At 51.0% G+C, this 24,532-nt stretch overlaps 8 protein-coding genes across 8 annotated transcripts; 5 read left to right on the top strand and 3 right to left on the bottom strand.

Annotated features, from left to right (window-relative positions):
• Window positions 1-1,781: 1,781 nt before the first annotated feature.
• On the top strand, window positions 1,782-4,656 carry A1O9_00860 (uncharacterized protein; the record flags this gene model as incomplete). Its single annotated transcript, XM_013410022.1, has 3 exons — window positions 1,782-2,260; window positions 2,595-2,697; window positions 2,752-4,656. 3 exons carry the CDS (start codon window positions 1,782-1,784, stop codon window positions 4,654-4,656), a joined length of 2,487 nt encoding a protein of 828 aa, XP_013265476.1.
• A 690-nt stretch (window positions 4,657-5,346) lies between these two features.
• A1O9_00859 (uncharacterized protein) lies at window positions 5,347-6,389 on the top strand (the record flags this gene model as incomplete). The annotated part of the gene is made up of 2 exons (XM_013410021.1): window positions 5,347-5,694; window positions 5,829-6,389. 2 exons carry the CDS (start codon window positions 5,347-5,349, stop codon window positions 6,387-6,389), a joined length of 909 nt encoding a protein of 302 aa, XP_013265475.1.
• A 1,015-nt stretch (window positions 6,390-7,404) lies between these two features.
• On the top strand, window positions 7,405-8,538 carry A1O9_00858 (uncharacterized protein; the record flags this gene model as incomplete). Its single annotated transcript, XM_013410020.1, has 2 exons — window positions 7,405-7,666; window positions 7,742-8,538. The coding sequence occupies 2 exons, from the start codon at window positions 7,405-7,407 to the stop codon at window positions 8,536-8,538; spliced, it is 1,059 nt and encodes a 352-aa protein (XP_013265474.1).
• An 827-nt stretch (window positions 8,539-9,365) lies between these two features.
• Window positions 9,366-11,327, top strand: A1O9_00857 (uncharacterized protein; the record flags this gene model as incomplete). The annotated part of the gene is made up of 2 exons (XM_013410019.1): window positions 9,366-10,455; window positions 10,549-11,327. 2 exons carry the CDS (start codon window positions 9,366-9,368, stop codon window positions 11,325-11,327), a joined length of 1,869 nt encoding a protein of 622 aa, XP_013265473.1.
• Window positions 11,328-12,631: 1,304 nt separating this feature from the next.
• A1O9_00856 (uncharacterized protein) lies at window positions 12,632-14,255 on the bottom strand (the record flags this gene model as incomplete). Its single annotated transcript, XM_013410018.1, has 2 exons — window positions 12,632-13,790; window positions 13,840-14,255. The coding sequence occupies 2 exons, from the start codon at window positions 14,253-14,255 to the stop codon at window positions 12,632-12,634; spliced, it is 1,575 nt and encodes a 524-aa protein (XP_013265472.1).
• A 1,686-nt stretch (window positions 14,256-15,941) lies between these two features.
• Window positions 15,942-17,031, bottom strand: A1O9_00855 (uncharacterized protein; the record flags this gene model as incomplete). The annotated part of the gene is made up of 4 exons (XM_013410017.1): window positions 15,942-15,967; window positions 16,023-16,576; window positions 16,631-16,802; window positions 16,851-17,031. 4 exons carry the CDS (start codon window positions 17,029-17,031, stop codon window positions 15,942-15,944), a joined length of 933 nt encoding a protein of 310 aa, XP_013265471.1.
• A 3,115-nt stretch (window positions 17,032-20,146) lies between these two features.
• Window positions 20,147-20,781, bottom strand: A1O9_00853 (uncharacterized protein; the record flags this gene model as incomplete). Its single annotated transcript, XM_013410016.1, has 3 exons — window positions 20,147-20,429; window positions 20,476-20,560; window positions 20,610-20,781. 3 exons carry the CDS (start codon window positions 20,779-20,781, stop codon window positions 20,147-20,149), a joined length of 540 nt encoding a protein of 179 aa, XP_013265470.1.
• Window positions 20,782-21,201: 420 nt separating this feature from the next.
• Window positions 21,202-23,626, top strand: A1O9_00852 (uncharacterized protein; the record flags this gene model as incomplete). Its single annotated transcript, XM_013410015.1, has 2 exons — window positions 21,202-21,214; window positions 21,267-23,626. 2 exons carry the CDS (start codon window positions 21,202-21,204, stop codon window positions 23,624-23,626), a joined length of 2,373 nt encoding a protein of 790 aa, XP_013265469.1.
• Window positions 23,627-24,532: the final 906 nt, after the last annotated feature.

Genomic DNA, 24,532 nt, shown 5'->3' with positions numbered 1-24,532 from the left:
ACTTGAAATCGACGTCGCTTCTCGGCCACTCTCCCTCTCACATTCTCATCACAACAATCATCCTCTCTTTGCCCCAAATCATCACGATCCCATCTGTAAAATCTCTTCGGCACGTCTGGCAGTGGTCTGTAATAAGTGAAATTGCATGGTATTGCATCTTGCTTCACGCATGGGCTGGAGTCGGGGTGTTGAGGCTGGCGTGACCGTGGCGCGTTTGTTTGCTCTCTAATATCTGGTCCGAAGAAACAAGCCATCTGAAGGTTTTTGTACAGCCATCAATGACGGAGGATCAAGTACATTAGTGTCTTTTCTCAGGCTTGGTCAATACCTAGACGCTTTCTGGGCCTTGCGGCTCGTCAGAGTTGGTTTTTACCAGGTGGAAACAGAGTTGGTTCAGGAGTCTGGGGACGCCGGGTGGCCCAGCTTTCAACACCAACCTCGCAGATCATCTCAAAGCCTTGACTGGCACCTTTCTGACTGCCATAACCTAACTCACATCCCGACGATCTTAATTCCTACGGTTTTGCTCTGTGTACGAGCCAGATCACGCTACAATTCCTGGGTCATCGCACTTTTTGGGTCCTTCATGCAGCCGAGCCTGTGGTGGTGCCTGTGAGTGGCAATTCTCGGCATAAGCCAGAAATACTTCCCGCTAAACCTTCACCGTGTCTCACGTGATCGCCACCCAAAGCCACGGCACGTGACACTGCCCTAAGAGACCTCGCTTGTTCTCTTCGGCCATGGATCCCTCCACCAACTCAACAATGAATGGTGCTCACCATGCGAATAATCCATCTTACAGTTTCCTAGATGGAATCACACAATATGAAGATACCAACACATTGCAGAACGGCGATGACTTCTCCTCCTTTTTCGATCCTGCTCTCTTTGAGAGCACTGCAATAGGCCCAGGCTTCTCCCAACAGAATCAGTCTATCCCTCAGAATTCCTTACAGCCTCAGTCGATCTCTCAGAGTAACTTCGCTCAAAATGTACCAAGGCAGTCCGACAGCCCAGGGCTGCCCCAATACAACTCGACTCAACCCTCCTTCTCACACAATCAGTTCTCCCAACCAATCTATAATACCCAGTCACTTTCACACCCAACTTATGACCCTCGCTACTTTTCGCGACCGTCAGCCTCTCCCGTTAGTTTTGATGCCTACAGCTATCAGCCATCCATGGGGTATCCCAACCAACCGTTCAATCCACAACAAATGAACATGCCTCCTCGGCAAACCTCCACTCCGACCAACTATCCTCCCAGACAACAGCAACCGTCGCCCTATGTCAACATGGCACAACGTCCATCACAATTACCTCAAGTTCAGGTAGCCCTCCCCGATCACCGATTCTTTTCTTCTTTGGCTTACGATTCTACAGAACGCAGAATTGATGCATTACGGGACCTTCCAGGATCCGGGCCAACCATCGTCCAATTCGTTTGTTGATCCAGCTCTCTTGTCTGCTAATCAAATAATGAGCACGCCGAGTGAGTATTCCTCCGCTTCCACAAGGTTCCGTATCTGACGTTCCAGAAGGTGGGAGCTCAGACTTCTCAAACCAGCAGCAGTTCCTGCCATCTCCATACTTCCAGAAAAATGGCCCAAACCTAGATCCGATGGCTATACAGGGCACTCACAACCTACAGCAGATGCCACCCGGGGCAATGCCACATATCGGTCTCAATGGTGGGCCGATCACACTCTTTGTTCCATGATTTACTAACCCACCTAGAACCAGCAACACTCAATAAATCCGACTCTACCAAAAAATTCATGATGCCGAAGGATCCTCATGTGCCGAAGAAGAAGAAGGCGTCTAAAAAGGGCGCTTCAGGAGCTCTCAAGTCAGATGGACATGCCTCAGATCCGGATACTGGTTCGGATTCGAGTGACGACGAGTTGACGATAGAAGAAGAAGCACCTGAAATGACTCCCGCTGTATTGACGGTTTCTGCCCCGACTGATGAACGAGGTAGGGCCATTTATGATGCTGTAAGCGCGGTCTGGTCACCCCGGAATAAATCCGTACCTGCCGAGAAAATCCGAACGGGCATAGCCGGGTTTGGGGACACCGTGCGAAGCTTGAGAGATTCCTGGAAGCTCAAAAATGACAATCTTCGCAAGGCCGAATTACCCAATTCACCAACAGCAAGTGAGGCGACTCGGTTAAAGGAGGAAGCTGCACGCTATCGATCTGCCATGGAAATCGTCATGGCTCGGTCACTGACGTTTGGACACCCAGCTGTGGTAAAAAGGTATGTTCCTTCTCCGATCCCATTCCATAACACAAAGGACAAGAGGCGATTTTATTGCTTTAATTTGCACTCCTACCTAGGCACCTGGCCTCCAATTCAGCCCTTGCAAGTTTTGCAACTCAGCTTTTGGAACGGTATTCGGAATGTAGTGGTGTTGTCGGAGCAGAACGTCTTTGCGCATTGCCATAATGAGTACATTCATAGTTGCATGTCCATAGATCGAGTACAAATATTTGCCTCGCGTGTTATTGGGAACCAACCGGCTACACTAAGCAGAGGCGAAACCCTATCTACCGTCAATTCTCTAAAGCCTTTTACTGATTGTTCTCTCTAGACTAGGTGAAAATCAGTTCACGATGTCAGCCCTATACTCGTTCATGCTCGACAGATTCAACGCCGGAGACTATGACAGCTCTTTAGTTAGCAATATTATGAAGGTAAGATTTCAATATATTACCTACGTGAAAGATCAGGAACTCATCTCAGAACAGTTTGTTGTCAAATTCGAGACTCTTGATGCAGAGATGCTCGAAATGACTAAATTATCCAAGATATTGCAACGTTTCGCGAAGAAGGCAACCAACGAGTCGAAGACCTTGGCGCAGAACATCCTTGACAATGCCGCGGCTGCCACCGCAAAGAAAAGAACCGATGCAAGCTTGGGCAAAGTTTCTTCACCGGGGACAGTTGATAGTCCAGGAACTGCAGCGCGAAGGGAAGGAGTGACTGGGATCAAACGGGCTAGGGAAGGAGAGACAGCCCCTCAGCCAGCGACAAAGAAGGTTGCCAGAGTGGCGTCTAAACCTTTAGCAGTGCAAAATGCCGAACGTAGAAGGGCTCTAGAAAGCAGTCAAGCGGCGAAGGATGGCGGCAAAGCCACTGGGAGCGCGACAGTCGCATCAACTGGTGCGGCTTCCAAGGGGAAGGTGGCAGTAGCAGCACCTCCCAAATCCGCAGTGTTCTCTTCGCTAGTCTCGGCCTCCAAGAAGCCTGGAACATCCCTTGCGGCACGGGCTGCTGCAGCAGTGAAAGACAAGGTGTCAAGCGCACCCTCAACGACGAGCACGTCTCAGGTGAAAGACACTGCAAAGAGAGACTCCCCTCCACACAGTGCGAATATCACCGTGCCTCTGACCAAGGCAGGCGCGTCTTCATTCCTAGGCCTATTAGCCGATATAGAGAAGAAGCCAGAAAAAGCAGTAAAGAAGGATAACGACACTCTTCATGAGACGGAAGAACAGAAGGCGAAACGCCTAAGAAAGGAGGCTAGACGCAAATTACGAGTTTCTTGGAAGGCCGATGCAGACCTTGTGGAGACGCGTCTATTCACTCACGACCCAAGTGAGGAGATTGGCCATAATGACAGTCAAATGCGGGATGCGGGTGATACAGGCCGTGAAGGTGAAATGCTGAAACTTCACAAAGGCATGGAGGACATCGACGAAGACGAGGAAGACGACGACTCTTTCGATGACCTCGAACCATTTATCCCACCGACAGAAGTTGATTTCAGTGTGCTTCCAGACGATGATCCCGAAGTAAGCCCAAGCACAATCAACGGATTCAAGTTTGGTGGTGCAATGAAACCGGAAAGTGCGACCTGTGAATCCCAAAACAAGCACGAGTTAGAGACGGTGATGGCAATTTACGCGACCAAGGCTGATCGCCCCTCAACGCCCAAGGAACCTGATGATGATGAGGGTGAATTCGAGCCTGCCGAGCCAGAAACTCCATTTGGTGAGCCAAACGAAAAAGTCAGGGCCCGAGAGGAGGAGCACCTAAATCGCCAGGCTCGGTTAAGACCTAGCAACGGCATATATCCTTCAAAGAAGGATTTGGCATTGCAGATCCAAGCAGGAGAGATTCCCACCGAGCTCCAACGTGCTCTGAAAATGTTTGGTCAACAAAGCCAACCAACCCAACCCACGCCACCGCCTCCAGCACCAACATCCGGGGTAAGCCTGCCAAACGAGGCTCTCCTTCTCGCTTCAGTGCAGCAAATCAGACAACAATTGACTGGTCAAGCACCGCAAACACAATATCAACCTCCAGTTCAGAACACCAGTGCTCTGGCCAATATTGACCTGGCGGCCTTGTTGGCATCGATGAAACAGCAATCCCAGCTTCAAGCTCAACAACCAGTTATACCGCTAGGGCTAGGGGGCAACTCTTCACCGTTCGTTGCCGCCTCCGACGATCCTTCCAGAAAGCACTCCAGAACTGACTCGAATGAGCTCGAGGAGCCAGGGCGTAAGGGAGGCAACAAGAAGAAGAAGGCTGGCTTCGTGGCCGATCAGTCCAGACCATACAACTACAAGACCCAAGTCTGTTCATTTTGGCAGCAAGGAAAGTGTCTCAAGGGCGATAGTTGCACTTACCTCCATGGTGACGAATAAGGAAGGACTTGACCATGGCTGCCAATTGCTCCAGCAAACTCTCCCGTTCCAGTTCCATGTACAACACCTCGACATCAATTTAAGCGAACGACAGCACGACCACTTCAAGCTTACCGCGCATGTTTTATTTTGTTCGGCATTCCTCTTTTCAAATGCACATCCAGTAGGCAGGCATGCAGGCATAGAGAAAGCAAGAATCTAAATGCCTAACGAGGGCGTGATGAGGCTCTATAAACTTGTCGAGAACGCGGTGAACAGCATCTACATGGCTAACAAGTGAGTTTCAGCTGCGTTCTCATGGCGTTGCCGATAAGATTGGTGGAGCTTTAACATATCAAGACGTATCGCTGCACAGCAAACCCAGTGGCAGGATTATTTACAGATGAGGTAGACTTGCTTGGTGCTATTATCACTGCGACACAAGCCCCCAATGATTGTTTTCTCCGACTCATCGTGTTGATTCTGTAGATTCTCGTCTTCCATTACGACGGCGTTGCAGCCTTTGGTAGTCTTTTTGATGAATTCTTCTGCGGTTAAAACCCGCCGAGGCCTCGAGTAGTATCCGTCGTCACCAATGCTAATGAGCATAATCTTCGGTTTCAAGCACAAATTCACCAGCAACGGGAAAGATTGGTCACAGGCTTCCTTGCGCTGGTCTTTGCACCTGATTTCATAGTGTGCAGGCCCATTATGGTCTCACCGTCGATAGTCGAGACCACTGACGCCGGACAACAACTCGAACTCAACCATCTAATCATAGTCTGCTGTCACGCGATCTACCTAGGGACGCCGTCACCGCCGTCAAGCACAGCAGAAAACTGGACAACCACTGTCTATCCGCAGCGTTGCGGGCTCCCTAGCAATGATGAATCTAATTGGCTGATTGAGCCTTTCCAGAAAGGCGAAACTGCAACTTACATCGGACACGTGGAGGCTGGAGTCCGAGCACTTGCAGCTGATGAGCATGCTATCTTGGTGTTCAGTGGTGGTGCTACGAAGCCAGATAAGACTGCGAAGACAGAAGGTGATGGCTATCTGGTGCGTTCGTGTCAGAACCTTTTCGGTCCTTTACAGTCAAGCCCTTTTTCAATCATGCAACGAATCAAGCAGCCACTAACGAGGCTCGAAGCTCCTTCTAAGTACTCGCTGCTGACCTCAACTTCATTCACTAGAGTGTGGCGCTAGAGAATGGTCTGTTCGGAAATCCAGATGCGACCATGTTGCGACGTGTGTTTGTCGATCGATTCGCAACTGATTCATACCAGAACATTCTCATGACTCTCATCCAGTTCCCCTTGTTCGTACAAGAATCACTGGGCAGCAACAATATAAACAAAGCGGGACGAGCGCTCTTTCCCAAGAAGATGACCATCGTGTCCCACGAGTTCAAACGAGCGCGATTCTTGGATCTTCATCTTCCTGCCTTGCACTGGCACGGAGAGACCACTTTCGTGGGACTCAATCCTCCGTTTGACCCGGTCAAAATGGCACAGATCGAGTACGGGGATAAACTCCGCGGGTATGGAGCATGGGAGAAAGACATCTACGGGGTTGGAGCGGATTTGGCAAAGAAGAGAACTACCAGGGGCTGGAACGAAGAGAAGTTCAAGGGTGCAATACTGTCGAGGCTACCAACAGACAGCCTTAAAACAGAGCTTCAAGATTTCGTGGGACTGCGCGACTGTGGTCAGAACCTGGCAGAGACGTACCAGGCGAGACTGCCCTGGGAATGAGGTTGCAAGTGCTCGAGGCTATTTAGTTGTCTTCCTATGTACGCTTCTTCCATAGAACTAGACCGTTTCCATAGTATATCGAGCCGTGATCGCCTCTTGGGTTACATGAGTTGAAATTATACAAGCATGGACCATGCGGTTCAAAGGATGTGGCTGAATAACAGAGATTCGGAGTGTGTGGTACTGTACCTAGGAACGGAGTAGATGTTTGCGGATATCCATGATGCCCTCACACTACTTCCCAAATACGGCAATTGACGCGGGGCAACTTTTACAAGGTCTTTAGACGCGCTTATCGATAAGGAACCGGATCCAGCTGAGTCATCCACGATAAGGCAGGCCGGAGCGACCGGCCTCCGATGGTACTGGTGGCGGGCTGGCGGCCAGGCGGCCAGGCGGCCAGTATGGCAGGCGAGATGGATCAGTTATCGCATACCCCTCTTCTCTCTTCCTGTCCTCCAAAGCTCGTCTGCCTTGAGCCATCTTCATAATTTGAAACATTTATCACAACACCATCCACAATGGCAGACCACATTCTACCGCCATGAATACCAAATTACCGACTTGTAGAAGGACACGACGTTTCCACACACGATCTAGGGCAGGATGTCTAACCTGTAGAGCTCGTCGAAAACGATGCTCTGAAGAGAAGCCCTCCTGCCTCGGATGTCGTCGCAACTTCTTGATCTGCACGTGGCCAAAGGCTGCAACAGAGAATGGCTTGACTCATGAGGGACCTCCAAGGGAAACATGTATCTCAGATGTCGACTCCCCGCCGAGCAAGGCGAGCTCGTCCACCGAGCATTCACCTCCACCTCCTGGCTTTCTAGAGTTAGATCTCAGCCAGGTCTCTCAGGCCGAAGCAGTAGATTGCACGCCTTCCTCAGATAGCTCGGCCTCGGATTGTTCGGGGCATTCGGCCGATCTAATTCTGTCGCCTTCAAACTATCCACGGACACTGGCCACGCCAGGGGCTCAGCGGCTGTACCAACACTTCTACGAATCAACCGCAACGATGCTCGCAGCACGTCCTACTCCACAAAATCCTTTCGCAACCAGCTTGTTGCCCCTTGCAGTGGCGCATGACTATGTCATGCACGCCGTTCTGGCCATTAGCGGATCCCACTATGCCAGTTCTAAGCGCGACGATTCCACTTATCCTCTCGCCCAGGAGCATTATGCCGTTGCACTACGATCAGCCAAGCATCAGATTACCAGGTTCTCGCGGGGAATGTGTGAAGACCCGGCTGCCTTAGTTGCTCTACTATTGATGCTCTGTCAGTTCGAGGTACAGGAAATACCTTTGATTCCACTGACAAGGCAGAAATGCTGACTTTACACTCAGTGCGTAGATGGCAATCTGCACGGAGCCGTGCTACATCACTTGGAGGCTGCCGGAGAGATCCTAGCCAGCCTCCCTTCCAACTTGATCAGGTGTCCCGACTCTCCCTACAGATTTCTGATTGAGCTATTCATTTACCATAATTTTGTCTCAAGGAATATGCCAGCCGGCATGAAGATGCAGCCGCCAACATCAGCGCTGCCTTCTCTTCTTGAGATCGTCGAATCTTCACAACAGCACCTTGACGGGTTCATGTTTGGCTATGCTTACGAACTGTACAAGCTAATTCCACAGATTCGCCATCTCTACTTTGCACGCTATCTTGATGATAGCCCTTATCCAGCGCCTTTCGACGCCATCCGTGTGAAGCTACAAAACTGGCGACCTGCAGAAAATGCGGGCAGTGAATGGTCCAGTACTTTACAAGTTGCGGCACATATTTACCAGCAAGCGCTATTCATTTATCTCGCTTGCGCTGAGCATGGCCCTAGAGAGGCGGATCTGAAGCTCCTCTCTTCAGTCCGGCCACATGTCGATCAGGCCATGGCTTTGATAGAACTCCTGCCAAGCACCTGCCCAGAATGGACGACTCTTTCGTGGCCGTTGTTGGTGGTTGGGTCGTGCCTACGTGATCGTTCGCAGCAGGAGTCTTTAATTCGCACTGGGAAGCGCTTGATACAAGGCATGTATTGCGTGCCGAAGATCAATAAGGTCCTGCTGTGGGTATGGGCAGATGATGCTGCCTATGGGCCTTATGGACTAGAGAAGGTTATGCTGGAACGAAACGTAAAGCTCAGCATCGGCTGATGGCTTCCAACCCGAGGCATTTCGAGCACTATTGTATCTCGTTCCCTGCCCCTAAATAAGTCATCGAACGAGTCGCTTTGTCAACCCCTGTCTGCTGTATGCCCCGCTTTTTTATAGTATCGATAAGCGCGTTTACTCTAACGCCCTCCTCTCTCTCTCGATCCATTTTTGCTCCGCATTTCTCTTCCTTGTACCCAGTCGCAGCGGATCGCAAAGTCGTCCAAGTCCTTGAGTCCCATAAGGAATGCTTCTTGGGAGCCAGACATGCCCGCGTTGTACATCCAATCTGCCATGGACATTTTGTACAGCAGATCCATGTCTCTTACGAAGCCAATCCGGCGTCGAAGTATGGGGTAGCCCAATACATGTCGTATGATTCAGACACACTGGACCGCGGTCGGACCAATGCAGGCTTCCTCCATTGCTTGATGGCAGTTACGGGACTGTGGTTTGTTCAAGCCGGCCTGAGAGCATGTGAGGCCTCCGTTGACCGACCTGGTCACCCTGCATCCAGTAGTTGGAACACCCCTCGACCAACACCGCGCCTAGATGTGAGGCCTCGGCTTAGCTAATCCGTCGTCTGGCTGTGCAGGAGAGCTACAGGCAGTCACCTACGTATATATCTCAGCGTGTCTGGAGGCACAATTTTTCTTCTACTATAATGGGTATTGAGGCTCCTTGCTTCTTGTCGTGAACGTTAAATTCCAAGCGCAGGGCCAGACGAGTCGTCCAGTGACAAAACACACACACACACACACACACACACACACACACACACACACACACACACACACACACACACACACACACACACACACACACACAAAATGTCTTCCCCGGTCCGGCTACAAAACCCACGCGCACTACAAGATCCCACCGAAACATTCTACGCACACATTGCAGCACCGGAGCCAGGCAGCCAGCTCGTCTACTTCGCGGGACAAGTCGGCGCCGACAAGCAAGGCAACGTCCCGGACGACCTCGTCGCTCAGACTCGCCAGGCCCTTGCCAACGTCAAGAGCTGCCTTGCCGAGATTGGTGGGACCATCCGAAACATCGTCCATGCCACGACCTACGTCGTGAACTACGACCCGGAAACGTCCGGCGTCATCTGGCCGGTGTACAAGGAGTTCCTGACCGATGAAAATGGCACGTACACCCCGCCGGGAACCCTCGTGCCCGTCCCAGCTCTCGCGGCCCCGCAGTTCAAGGTCGAGATTCAAGTCGTTGCCGCCGTACGGCCCAAGTCACGGCCCGTGGACGGTGCCACTGCCACCGCTGTGATCACGGATGTAGACGTGGTGGTTGTTGGCGCGGGCTTGAGCGGCCTTCAAGCCGCCACAGACGTTCAAAATGCAGGCCTTTCGGTGGTGGTTCTCGAGGCCAAGGCCCGAGTCGGCGGCAAGACGCAAGTGGTCAAGGTCGGCAAGGGCGTGCTGGACGTCGGCGCCGCGTGGATCAACGACAAGACCCAGCCGAGAATGTATGAGCTGTTCAAGCGCTTCGGGTTCGAGCCGCTCGTGCAGCGCGTAAAGGGCGATGCGTTTTTCCGCGATGCGAAAACCTCCAAGACCCGCACGGTCCCGTACCCTGATCTCCTGCCGTTGAGCGAGGAGGAGGCGAGTGTCTTTCAGAAGATCTATGCTTCGCTCGACGAGGACGCGAAGAAAATTGATCTGTACGATTCGACGGCGAATGTGCACATCGAGGATGTCTCGCTGGGTGAGTACCTCCGCCGCCACGGGGCCAAGGATCGCATGTTCTCCGTGTGGACCGCGTGGTTTCGCGCCTTGACTGGCTGCGAGCCTGACGATATTGGGCTCGTTTACATGCTCGACTACATCAAGAGTGGTGGTGGTCTGAGCAGTCTGCTCTCGGATGGAGAGGGTGGTGCGCAGTACTTGAGGAATCGGCATGGTAAGGAAAAGAAAACCTTAAAAACCCCCCTTTCAACTAGAATGTGAACGCAAAAAGATTCCAGGCCATAAGTCTAACCAGCGGGTAATGCAGGGAACCAAACAATATCGATCCGCCTGGCCGCAAACCTGAGGCCTGGCTCCGTTCACCTAAACAGCCCGGTGAGTCGCATCACGCAGACCTCCGACGGCGCTCTGGTCGAGACACTCTCGCGCTCCGTCTTCCGCGCGCGGAAGGTCCTCGTCTCAATCCCGACCCCTCTGTACAAGCACATCACCTTTTCGCCTCCCCTCCCCGCCGCGAAGCAGGAAATCGTCGGGTCGACACACCTAGGCGCATACTCGAAATGCATCCTGGTGTACAGTTCACCATGGTGGCGATCCGCCGGCGTCAACGGCGGCTTCTTCGACCTGTCTGGGCCCGTGGCGTTCTCACGGGATGTCTCATCCGACGAGGATGGCGTGTTCGCGATTGGGTGCCTTCTCTTCGGCGACTATGCGGTCAAGTGGTCGCGGCTGCCGCCGGCGCAGCGTGCGAAGGCTGTCAAGGACCAGCTCGCGGAAATGGTCTCTGAGGACCATGGGGAGCTGCGCAGGAAGGTGTATGATACGGTGCGTGTCGTCGAGAAGCAGTGGTTGCCCGAGCCGTGGAGTGAGGGTGCACCGTGCCCAATGGTCGCGCCGGGTGGCAATTGGGCCAGGCTGGGAAACGAGTTGAGAAGACCGTTCGGGAATCTGCACTTTATTGGCACGGAGACTGCGTTTGAGTGGAAGGGCTATATGGAGGGTGCTGTCTTGGCTGGTGACCGTGGCGCGAAGGAGGTCGTCGAGTCGCTGAAAGAGGGCGGGCTGCACCTCCAAGCTAAGTTATAAGTCTTGTAAATGGAGCGAGATTCGAGCGAGAAGATGAGCTTTGGCACATTAGGTAGACAGACAGCGTTGATCTATCGTGAGGGAATACTGCACAAAGTGGCCAGTCACCCCCACGAGAAAACAGCCCTTGATGAGTCAGGGATATTGACATTTGCAGCGCCTAATCACAATATCCTAGACGGACAGCCTTTTGGTCTCGATTTAAATTGGAAATCATCCAAAGCTGGCCCATCCCATCGTTCGAGCTTCGTGATCCCGATCGCAAAAGACTGCGACTTTATCCTTCAAAGTGTTTTGATGGCCTGTCTCCTTCTCGGTGCACTAAAAAGAACAACGGTAGACATCGAGGTTTGTCCATCATCCCTCGACTTCTCACCCTTCGTGGTCAAATCGTTGACGAAGTGACCCAGTTGCCGTTGAGGTGGCGGTGAAAAGCTCCCCGGCACCGGGCTGAGGGTGATCATGGGCAGTGAGGGTCTTAGGTGTTCATGGGATGATATGGTCTCTTCTGGCACCGATGACTCACCTATCGGTGAAGAAGGTCGCGTTAGTGTTGTGCTGTCGACAGGTGTTCCACGGCCGACTTTGGAGGACCTTGAAGCTGAGGCATTAAGAAAGGCTCCAGGGGCCAGACGTTGCAAATTCTTAGAGGCACGCCAATTCCGGTACTTCTTTCGCCTCGATACCCAAATATTCCACGACACCGCTGCACCAAGGATTCCAAATACTAATCCCATGCCGAGCTTGTCGATTAAGGTGCCTTTTCCGCGAGAGGATGCTGTTCTCCCTTCCAGCTGGTGGGAGATGTTTGACGGAGGAGACTCCCCATCACGTTGGTTGATTTTGGTAAGACTGAAGGTCACTTGGGACGATGGTTGAGTGGTTCCTTGCAGCGCGCCATCAGTCTTGTGCAGAAATGGTCGAGAGAACCATGCTGACACCGCGACAATAGGGTTTGGGAGGTCTGTCTGTGTGAAAATGACATCGGAATGGACGTGAATTGTCGTCATTGAATGGGGAAGACATGAGACAAAATTGCAACTCAGGTATAGCATAACGATAACCGCGACGATGAACGAGAGAAACCTTCCGGTTACAGCCATGAGGGTCAAAAGGGCACTGCACCAGTGCAAAGCTGTGCGAGGACAATGGAAAGATGATGGTTCATGAATCTTCGTAGTGATAAGGCATGTGAGCTTTGTGGAAGGAATGGTGCATGATTCATTTTCTGCTAAACCCACCACCGAACAATAGACCTGAGGATGACATTAGAGAGTCGCCCCTGCCCCCAGTGCCATCCGCCATCAAGCCGCGTGCAGGCGCACCGAACATCGAGCAGGTGCGGTGGTGACGCTATATTGATGTCTTACAATAGGATCACTTTCGTTCGTCTGGATGCCGTCGAATTTCTGAAGCATTCTCACAATGACATAGCCTGCTTCTGTCAGAGCAAATTGCTGTCCTAGGCAAATACGTGGACCTCCATTGAAAGGCAAAAACTCCCAGCCCGGTTTACGGCCGACCCAGCGTTCTGGTTTGAATTCTTCGACGTCGGGGCCCCATAGATCTGGCCGATGATGCATAATGTGAACGGAGTAATTGACCTCTTGACCCTTTCTTACATATATCGGTGAGTTTCCATCAGGGCCACCGCCTCTGGGGAGCGTCGTGTCCCTAGTCGCCTGTCGAGAGTTAAGTGGAACTGTCGGATACAAACGGAGAACCTCGGAAAGTGTGTGCTGAAGGTAGGTACAGCCTTTGAGGTTTTCGAAGGAGATATTTTTGGGTTGGTCATAGGTGCCAAAGTCGTTAAGAATGATCTCGCGGAGCTTCTTAAATTGTTCTGGGTGTCGGACAAGCAAGAAGAAGGTCCAGCCAAGGAGACCAGCCGTGGTATCACGACCGGCAAGGAGAATATTGAGAAGTTGGCTTCTCAACTCGATGGGATCTCTTGTTTGCTGTACAAGCTCTTTCAAGAAGATGTACTTTTCCTTCTTGCCTCCACTCTCTAAAGCGTGGTCGCTCAGAGAGGAAAGGTCGGTCGTCAGGGCAAGATTCACGTAGTAATCTGCAAACTTGTGGACATCCTTACAGTCATTCTTGAATTTTTGAGGGTTATAGAGCCAGTAAAGCTCAGCAAGACGTCCGCGTTGGCCGAGACACATGGTGGCAGAGTCAAAAGAATGGGCGAAGGAAGTCCAGTCCAGACCACCTGCTTGTTTGGCTTTCTGGTTATAACCAGGGAGAGCTGCAATCTGCGAATCAACACTTTGGCCAAAGAGGAATTCGGTTGCTGAATCTAGAGTCAGACGGAAGAAGAGAGGGCTTAAGTCGACGTAGTCGGTCCATCCATCCTTGGTTGTGAGGTGTCTGAACATGTCTTGGACATGGATTTCTTCCAGCTGCAAATCAGCGACTTGCTGTCGGGCAAACTGCGGCCGAAGCATTCCACGAGAGTGTTCCCTGCAAGAAGTCAGCGGCCGCGTTCTCGTGGGACTGTTGTATTGCCTACCATGCCTTGCCATCAACGGTGAAGATTCCATTGCCCAGCATTGGAAAGAAGTTACTCCTTCGTAGACTCCCAATCTCGAAGTCTTGGAACTGAGTTGCGAGCACGGCCTGGATATTCTTGGGATCTACCGTAACATATGCCATAGTCCCCAGGGCATTTTGAACCCAGGTAGATTTGCCTATCTCTTTATACAATTGCAGAAAATAATCTGGCACAACCTGGTTTTTATCGGCTTGGATCACTGCCCAGGTCAGATCCACAGCCAGGGGATATTTGTAAGGTCGCTCATAGGCTGGTTGGCAACCGCGTTCTCTTGCTTGTCGGGCATGGTAGCGATTGCTAACGAGAGAAGAGACCAGAGAGTAGACGACGTAAGCGGCGACCAGGCCACCCAGCGCAGACAGGTATTGATACATTGTAGGTGCAAAGCAATCCTAGGTCAAGGAGATATGGGTGCTTTGGGACGTTGGGATACAGAAAGCTATTCCTTAAAACCCAAAGTCTGGAGTTATACACGGCAGGGAAGGACTTGAGTAACGATATGATGCCTCGACAGTCGAAGCACGCCGTACTTCTGCATCAGAAACGGCGGGGCCCAAGGTAGCTATATTCGTGTGCCTCTAGCCTACCCATCCGTATCTACCTAGGCAACTCCAGGGATCCAGGTGGGTCGGATGAATCGTGATAGCCGTCACCGGGTGGCCCTTCGTTGGTTGAAGATCCCTGTTTTGGATTCGAACCTACCTCAGCAGTAATCAGTACTCGTACACTGCAAGTAGCAGGCACCCCAGGGCCTGAACTCACAGGTATCCACTTGATCGCATTTACATACAGTAGTAAGTTAGATGACCACGAGCGGCATCTCTGTGGTCCCAAAGCAATTGCGGAGCACGCCAGGTCGTGCCCAAGCCCCTACTAGACACATGGTACAAGTAAGGATGTATCGTACAAAGTACTCGGTAATGGAGACAACTCGCAGCCACACCTCGTGTTTGGCACTAATTAAATCTCTACTTCCCACTTCGTACGGTAGCAGAAAGTCCGAGTAAGAGATGGCGCTTACGCCCAAAGCCCCCCGCAAGGCCGCGGAATAGGAATACAGAGAAGGCTGCCAGTCTCGTATGGCGTACGGGCTTGGTCCACTCTGAGATGAGAATTCGTGACCGAAATTCTCGCTAATGGCGGAGGAGGGTGTAAGAAAATGATGTTACCTCGCATTCCTTTGCGAATCATACCTTCGTGATTGGGCTGTAGCAGTGCAGGCTTGAGAGCTCGGAGACTTACCTCGGTCGAATGTCCTGCATGGGCCATGGCCCTGGCACCGTCTCCGCAGTTGCAACAGGCCAAGAGTGCTTCATCATGCGAGGCGGGGCCGTGAAGACCTAGTACAGGACAAGGGTTAGGAGTCCTCTTTTGTCTATGAGTTACTCGGTACCACGAATGGAGGGTGAAAACCTGCTTGCGGTCTGAATAGAAGGGGCCATACGTCTTGGTGGGCCTGAGGGAGCTGAGAACCAAGCACCAAATATAGAATGTCATCAGACGGCCAGCTCCTGGAGGAGAATACGATGCTGACCCCCGGCATGCTGACTCTCCATACCTGACCTCCTTACGATCAAGGCTGCTGGGTCTGCGCTTTCTAGTATGGCTGACTACGTTCATCTGACTTCGATCCTGCAAGAGACTTGGCCGCAGGGTGCCGTTGGTAGCTCGAACCGGCAAAACCACGCGACCCATCATCAAGGTCAACCAACCTTTGCATTGATGACGAGGGCGGCGGGTTGGACGGTGATACACTAGAATTTGGATTTACGAATTTGGAGTTAATAGTAGAACAGACACGGGACGGGCTTTTGAATCACACCGCTTCCGTGCCTCGCAAAATCTTGTCATTTGGATTTTGTTTTCACAAGCTGAACTACTCGTATACAGTAGTATTTTGCGCAAAGGGGTATTTTGATTAGCGTTGGTTTCCGTTGGCAGGCGCCTGCGACACAGTAATGTACATGAAAGGAGCCTTGAAGATTGCTCAAAGTGGAGGGTACAGAGGATGCGGAGGTTCAACGGACCGCATCCTAGGAGGTCGAAGTAACGCACACGGTTTAGATGTCAACAAACTTCTTCAAATCTATTCAGATTGTCAGCTTCGACTACGCATGTCAAGATGCAAGGATTCCACTTACTCTGAAGCCAAGAGACGTATTCCTTCTGCTCCTTGTACTCGACGTAGTCCGGAAGGAAGTTGGCCAGCTCGGCGTTAATTCCTCGTTCCTCGAGGTATCGCTCTAGTAGGAGCTGCAGCTCAGCATCGAGGTTACCAACAGGCGGACCTTCATATCGAGCGTGTGCTTCCTGCGCCTCCTTGCCGGTCTCTGCCTGCAAGGCCGATGCCTTGGGTACGTAGTTGACTGTTTCGATCTCGATCGCGCCGTCTGCAGCCACCGCTGAAATCCGGAGCGCTTGGTCACCGGGCTTGGTGATTGTGATGACGAGCGATATAGGGAATCCTGGGGTGGAGCGATAGTCCTCTGGAAGTTCTCCAGCGTCTCTATCTGCTGGAGCGATACTGTCCTCAGGCAGAACATCGACCTTGCCCCCTCTTACACCACTCTGGTTGATGGCGTTTTTGCCATCATCGTATTCTGCCTCGTCGTCAAATGCAGAATCCTCCTCCGCTTGATCGTACTCTTCAGCGTCCAAGTTGTTGATGTCAGATATGCTGAACTCGATCTTGATCCTTGAGCCTTTGTCAGTGTCCTGTAAATCTCCTGCGATGAAAGGATGTGCTTACTGTTCGTTGCCAAACTCTCGCGTGAGGGCGACTTCATGGGTGCCCGGTTTGTCTGTGACCTCGAAGGAACTCTCTCTTAGATATTGATTGAGCTGCTCAAGTTTGGAGTTGTCATTGTTCTCAACCTCGAGGGTATATTCTTGGTCGATTTTGGCCGACAGTTCTTGATCAGCTGGGAAGCATGTTAGTCCACGTAGAAAACCGGGAGAATGATCCTTACACTCGCCAGCAGGCTCTCGACGCGAGCATGATGTTGAGAAAGCGGGATAGGATATTCTGGTTGCCGGCTGCCAGACGGGTCGATACAAGGGAGTCCTTGAAACTGATGAAAGGCATCGGACTGTTGATCTCTGGAATAGGGTCCTGGGCACGGCCCGGGTGAGCGCTCTTAAGGAAAGCATTGCAATTAGCTGTGTAGGATAGCGACTTCCACAAACGCAACGAGTGAAAATGTGTCAGAGATAGGCTGCGCGAAACAGAGATGGATGAAGCACTTCCGTCCTTGAGCACATCCATTCAGATCGCCAAGACAAGGAAAAACTGCGCTGCTCTGGTGGTCCGCGCGGCTCACCGTACCCATGCCGCTTTTATCCATGCTCACCCTCTCTCTCACCTTCGCACCGACCTCTATTTCCCTGCTTATGATGAAGTACAAAAACCCTTTGAACCCCGAGAGGGCTATAAGTTCCCTTCCTGCAGAATGTCACCCCGACTAGCGCTCCTACCATTACCGTTACTACGACCCTCCCTCCTATTTCATTAAATGATTAACCTGCGGCTTACCGGGAATGAGCCTCCTCCGGATTTGCCTCACAAGAGTTACAGCTTCGAGTTATAATGCCTTGTGGCGTTGTTTTGGCTCGGGACTACTTCTATTCTATGCCTTCTAGTCGTCGCGAGGCAGATATTCGCAGTACTACTCCTGTTCTGTGATTATCTTCCAGACCGTTACGCTGTCATGTAATATGTCTTTGTGGAAGAGCTAGGTTGAATTTAGATTTGGTCTTTCCAAGAGCAGATCCGTGACCAGCATGACCTTTTCCTCAGCTAGTCGAGGATAGTCTCCCTGGTACTCCGGAGCTGTCTCCCACGCCCCAGAGATGCTAGCAGGCCTTAATGCGTACACGTTATAGGAATCAAATACGTAGAGGGACGAAGCAGTACGATAAAATTCATCGATCTCTATGAGCATCTTTGTTTAGTGTGGACACCAAAGATGACCGACCATAGACTTCATTCGTGAGACGATCTCATGGTACGAGTGGTACGAACTCATGTTTCCATCTCGCCAAAACACCGCCCAGATTCGTGGAGAAACCCATTGGACAGGACACACGTTCGCACCCGGAAGACTGACCAGCATTGCTTTCCCCAAATCCCCCCAAGCGCATAGACTTTCAATTCCATCTAGAATCTTTGAGGACAAAGCTATCCTACGTTACCTCCGACCCTGTTCCAGGTGTATCCAAGAACCCAGCATCTTCTGCAGGTTTCCAAGTGGAGGAGATGCTTCAAGTTTGGATCACCAGGGTTCGACGACCATGGGGTGATGGTGTGACCGGAGACGTTGTACGATAGTCTGTTTGGTGTCGGCTTCGATGGCATCCTCACATTTCGGACATCGGTACCTTGAAGTCTCAGAAATGTTTCTTATCGGAAACATAGACTCGAGCGTCGTAAGAGAGATGTTGACGGTCAAGGGCTTCAGGATCGACGTGCTCACTCCGCTCCGACTCAGGCCTGGAATCGGCATCCTGTGTTAGGTCTTGGTGTTGTCCACTCCACCGGCAGTTTGTAGCTGGACCAGCAGACGGATTTCAAGCACGTATTGGTTTCGCTGATGACAAATGTACGGTCTGCGGATGAATCCGAGCAGCTTCGTCATCGCGTGATTCGAAAGAACAATGGTTGCAGACAAAGCCAACTGCAGCCTGTATGTTTTGGAGATGTTTGGCGACAGCACCAACCCCCGCAGAAGTTCGATGGCATTGTGGTCAATAGCAAGGTAGTTGAGCAGGTCAAGGTGGCATCGCAAGCTCTAATGTCCGGGTTCTCGACCAAAGAATTGACCAGTATTGGGTATCCGAAACTTACTCTTTGCAGGAAATGGTGCGGAGAACAAAAACAAAAGAGATGAAAGGGCTGAAAAATAAAATGAGCCAACGGCGAGGGTCGAACTCGCAACCTTGAGATTTATTTATAAAAGTCTCACTTCAAATTGTTAGATATAGAAAGGGACGTCAAGGCGTTTGTACATACCGCGCTAACCAATTGTGCCACGCTGGCGAAATATGCGAGGATTTTCAGTCAATTAAATTAAGACTGTTCAATTTCTGATGGCGCTCTACAAGGGTCTTTAGGTGGGTCTCAGCCTGGGACTAGTACTCCTCGGCACGCTTATTACTCGTACAAGAACATTCATTAAGCAATGGCTCAGTGCTTGGACGATGGGAAATCTTTCGGGGATGGCCTGAGCCATGGCTGGATCCGTACGTCGTAGGCTAGAGAGATCTTAAAAGATATCCTAATATGTGAGATAGGACCTAACGATGCTGTGCACAGTTCGTCGAGATTGCTTGTCATCACCTATCGGGTGAGACATCTCGGGAACAGGTACGAGTAGCGATGGCCTACTAATTCGATCAACGCCTGGCACAGAGATTCAGATCAAGTGGTGGGAAAACACATCCAGTGTGAGATTACCCCTTCCTACGCCGATGTAGACGGAACCTCGATTCGAAATATACGTGGCTTCCGGAAACGAATCGAGTGCATCACAGGACTCGTTGGTGGGCGAGCAAGAACTGTCAAACAGCGTCGAGAGTCTGCAGTGTTCCCGACCGGGCCCAATCCAGCAGTCTTCGCTCCACCATCCTCGGATCAGGAGAATCCCACCCAGCTCGCGTGCACAAGGGTGAGTACAGGGCGGCATCCCCTCGTCCCAGAGGGGGGGAGTTCGGCGTGCCAAGGTCTCAGATATTTTGTTACGCAGGACTCGGCGGCGAGTACATATGTCTTTGGTCATCACTCATTTATGCATCCGGAAATCTAATTCCAACAACGTTTGTCCACAGTACTTCTATAGTTTCCACTCCTCAACAATGCCGTGAATGGTATTGGGAAAATCAAAGAACTGCAAACTCGATCTCCCTGTCCTCAGGGGCATGCTCCACGATTAGCAGATGCCCGCCTTCCTACAATCTGCTGTCCAGAGATGACTGGCATCTTGGTGTCCAAATTCGTGTGAGTGTCTGCAATGTCTGAAATGCAGATTGAATTGCCATCGGACGGAACACGGAGTGTGTCCGGCTAGAGCCTGTATGCTCGAAGCACGAATTCCCATTATGCAGCTCGGACACTCTTCATGAACTACCTGCTGCTTATGAGGAGCTCAACACGTCTGGTGCTGCTGTAAATGGGGAACATTCCGGTATTGAAATTTCAGAGAAACCTTGTAACCACCTGCATCTGGCAGTGATTGTGCAAATCTCAATCCAGGGACGCCCTCTGTGGCGGTCAAGAAAGGCCTTTCGGAGGGAAGCTCGAAGCCTTAATGTCACCGTCTCTGACGACTCGTATGAACTTCATCGTATGCAATCCGCTCCATTCGCCAGCCCATCGTTCGAGCTTGAATCTGTCTTCTTCGTACCGGAGATCTGGAATCCAGAAGCCAGACCTGAATTCGCGCTCTTCGGTATCTTTGCGTATGATAATGTCTTCCTCGATTTTTGTGCGAGGCCGCCCAGGCCGACGCTGTGCCTTTGCCTCTTCCAACTGCTCATCCTCACGATCGATGAAACTTTCCAAAGTCAGTAAGCACTTACACATGGTTCATATTACCCTACCTGCGAGTGAGCAACCGTACTTCCTCTTCTGTCAATCCACCAACAGAACCTTCTAGCGCTGCTTTGAACCAAGCCACTCTCTCCACTATGAACCGTTAGCATACACAACCCTTTCCAGAGCCGAGCCATAATACCATAGACTTGATTGGCTCTTGCTGCAGCGTCCATCAAACGTGACAGTTTATCTTCTCTGGCACTGGCTGCCCGTAAACGTTTTGCATCTCGACTGTTCACATGTAGACTGTCCATTTTCCCTGGCTTCTTCTTCGCCACTTTCTTGTGGACTTTATTCAGAGATCTCGCCATGTTTGATCTGGCTAAAGTACGTATGCTGCTTTTCTCGGAGTTCTTGGAACACAACCCTCTGAAGCATTCTCGAATTCTCTGAGGAAAAAAGTGAACGGCAAAACTTCGGAAAATGAAGCACTTGCCAAGGAATTTCTCCGCGCCTGGCGCCTTCCCAATGATCGCGTCCCCTCACTCGCACCTGTCGCGGGCGCGTAAATTGGGCGACATTGTTTCACGACCACCGGCCATCAATTGAAGTACTCCTCCCATAATATAGGCCCTTAACCTCATATGTGACATCGACGGATTAATACTCAGACTACTTTCCATCTACTCATTCATCAGTCTGCGGGGCTTCTCACACCATACCTAGCTCTTCTTTCTCTTTCAGCGCAATATGCGGAACTGGCGGTGAGAGCAGTAAACACGTATTGAAAGATGGGTATCAAAGGTGAATTGTCAATGGTCTTTCTAGATTCACTGCTCGAACCTAATTGTCTTAGGGCTACTTCCCCTTCTCAAATCCATCCAGAAGCATTCGACCCTCAAACAATTCCATGGGCAAACCATCGGGGTCGATGCCTATGGCTGGCTCCACCGTGGTGTAGTCGGCTGTGCATTTGCCCTGGCACTCGGCAAACCGACCACTGTCCATATCGATTTTGTCCTGAGTCGAGTACGCATGCTCCTGGACTTTGGAGTGACTCCTTACTTAGTCTTTGACGGTGACAATATCCCTAGTAAAAGAGGGACAAATTCAGAAAGACATAAGAGGCGGGAAGAAAGTAAGGCGAGGGGTATGGAGCTACAGAAAGCGGGAAGGACTTCACTGGCGTACCAGGAGTTCCAAAAGGCCGTCGATGTTACCCCATTGATGGCTCGCCAATTGATTGATGAATTAAAGAAGCTCAACGTACAATATGTTGTTGCGCCATACGAAGCTGATGCCCAGCTTGTTTATCTTGAGCAAAAGGGAATTATTGATGGCATACTTTCCGAAGACTCAGACCTACTGGTGTTCGGTGCAAAGCGCCTGCTTACCAAGCTGAATCAGTACGGTGAGCTTGTTGAATATGAGAGAAAGGATCTTGCTATTTGCAAGGAAATCAGCTTCGCAGGGTGGACCGACTCAATGTTCAGACGGATGGCCATCCTCAGTGGCTGTGACTATCTTCCTAATATCGCGAAGCTGGGGTTGAAAACGGCACATGCATATGTTCGCAAACACAAGGAAGTGGAAAAGATCATCAAAATGATCTTGTTCGAGGGCAAACTCGTGGTTCCGGACCAGTATTTGGAGCACTTCAGGAATGCAGAGTTGACCTTTCTTCATCACCGCGTGTTCTGTCCCCTGCAGCAAAGGATGGTGTTTCTGAATGACCTTGGACCAGGAGTGATAGAATCCAACCTACCGTTTCTGGGTCCGTATGTTGAGCCTGATACCGCCATTGGAGTAGCATGCGGGGACATTGATCCCTTTTCGAAACAGCCTCTTCGTCTGGATTCGAAAAGGACATACGGAAGACCAGCTCTTGCTGACAGCAGACGGCAATCATATACTTCTGATCCGGGCCTGAAGCCAACGAAATCAATTGAGACGTTCTTCAAGCCTTACCGGCAACCTCTTGCAGAACTCGACCCCAACAGCCTTACTCCATCTCCTTCACAGCAACGTCTTTTGGAGCGCAATCAAAATGCATCTTGGGAACCAAGATTGGTCTCGTCAGCGCCCGCTCTCCGTAGGACTTTGACAACATCGGCAAGGAGCTCGGACACTCAAGTGACAGGGCGCACGGATCGGGCCACTTTCCTTTCGAGAGCCTCGACAATGTCGACCTACAAGGCCACGAAGAGACAACGGCTATGCTCAGATTCAGTCGACCGGTCACCGAGCTTCGAAGTGCAACAAAGTCCCTTCTTCTCCTCCAAGTACGAGGATGCAAGTCCATTAGCACAAAGGAAGACTGCACGCCGGAAGGCCCGGCGTTCTGGATTTGATGTGTTCTCGGATGATTCTGTTGATGACGTACTACTGTTGGAAGCTGAAATGCAGCATGCTGCAGGTTCTGAAAGGGAGCATACACAGCATGAAGCACAAGATGCAGCCACAACAATATCAGCCAGGAATGGCACGACTGAGGAACCTCAGATTGTACCTCAATCGTCGCCGAGGGGTGTCTCACCGCCCAACCGCTCGAACACATCCTCGAGTGTCAAGAATGCCATAACTCCCATGGAGATGGGAATTGGGTCATCTAAAACTGGCAAGGTGCGCGAAGTCAGTCATGACGGTGAACCTGAGGAATTTGAAGATCTTTTGGACTTTCATGTTCGAAAGCAAAATGAATCTTTATTGAAGAGCTTTGCTTGCCGAGTAGAGGAAAAGAAAGGTTCAACTCCACCCTCCTCGATTGCGCCTCATCAGTCTCGGAGCAGAACATTTTCAGCTCAGTCAGGCGAGGCGCAGTTGGCGGCACTACGTAAGTTCCCAAAAGCGGCGAATGTATCAAGCTTTTGCGAAAAATTGGACCTGAAGAAGACATTTGCATACCAATCATCTGATGTGCAGCAGTCGGCCCTCAGGAATTTAGGGAAAGGTACTGCGGGAGCATCTAAGAACTTTGACAAGAAGAACCAATCGCCAATATTTCCCAAACAAAACGACGAGGACGTCGACTCGGTGGCAGGCAAAGCTGATTTACGTCGCTCATATGCACAAAGTCACGCGCTAGCACACCCTGCATATGAGCCCAAAGGAAGTGAAGATGAAATTATACCCAACAGCGAAGACGAGAGGTCAGAGGAGGGCTCGCCTATACGAAGACCAAGACCTGACCTCAGTGGATTTGCATTCTTACGATGAGAGTACATTGGATAGCCTTTGAATCAGCGTGTTGTGAATTGCAGTGTTGGAATTACCGGGTACCATTGATTGTTAATGCGAGGCGAACAGGAAATGTGGGAAGTAAGGATTGGTTGTTGCCATGGACGAAGTGCAGGATTGGGCATAAAACTTGTGCAGTGGTTTTGAACTATTGGTTATGAATATCCGATATTACCTGCGAGTAGTAGATTTATTCAGTCAGAAACCAAATTGCAGATGCCAGCGCTGTCATGTTTCTCGGAAGAGACATAAAATTGCGATTTCCACATAGGACATTTTATTATTCTTATTCTTCTTCTGATTATTATTATAGTTGCTGGCCCCAAGAGGCCGGAGCACCAATCTACCACTGACGACCAGGGACCAGGTTGCCGCCTATTTGGGGAAATGCTGCGGATCGTGACGTCATCGTCAGGAACGGACAACGGGTAGCCCTGGGTCTAGCCGCTGGAACCATACCGTTTATGGATAAAAGTAAACATGGTCTTGGCAGCCGTGGCCAGCGACATTTTCTGCCGGTAAGTCTCGCAAGTGCGTTTCCTGCCACCACATTACCCGATCACAGACCAACCTCACGAATTTTCAATGGCCACTCAGTGAAGCATCATGGCAATTGGTGCCGTTGATTCCCAGTCTCACATATTACCAGGACTAAATCAAGCTACGCCTCTCCTCTCTCCCTCCCTCCCCGTCTCTTCCATTTTCTTCCTGCAAGACTCAACAAGCTGACCATAACGATTACTTGTAAGATCAGACTAGAGTTCTCGAACTTTCAAATCGGTCCTCCGCCTACATCTACGGTCTAGTTTTGAATTCCTCGGATTCCTCAAGCTCCTCTGCACGTATCATCCTCAAGAACAGACCCTCAATCGATTGCACCGACCC

This window comes from Exophiala aquamarina (genome assembly GCF_000709125.1).
Source record: "Exophiala aquamarina CBS 119918 chromosome Unknown aczIA-supercont1.1, whole genome shotgun sequence".
NCBI lineage: Eukaryota > Fungi > Ascomycota > Eurotiomycetes > Chaetothyriales > Herpotrichiellaceae > Exophiala > Exophiala aquamarina.
This window is presented reverse-complemented; position numbering and strand designations above follow the sequence as displayed.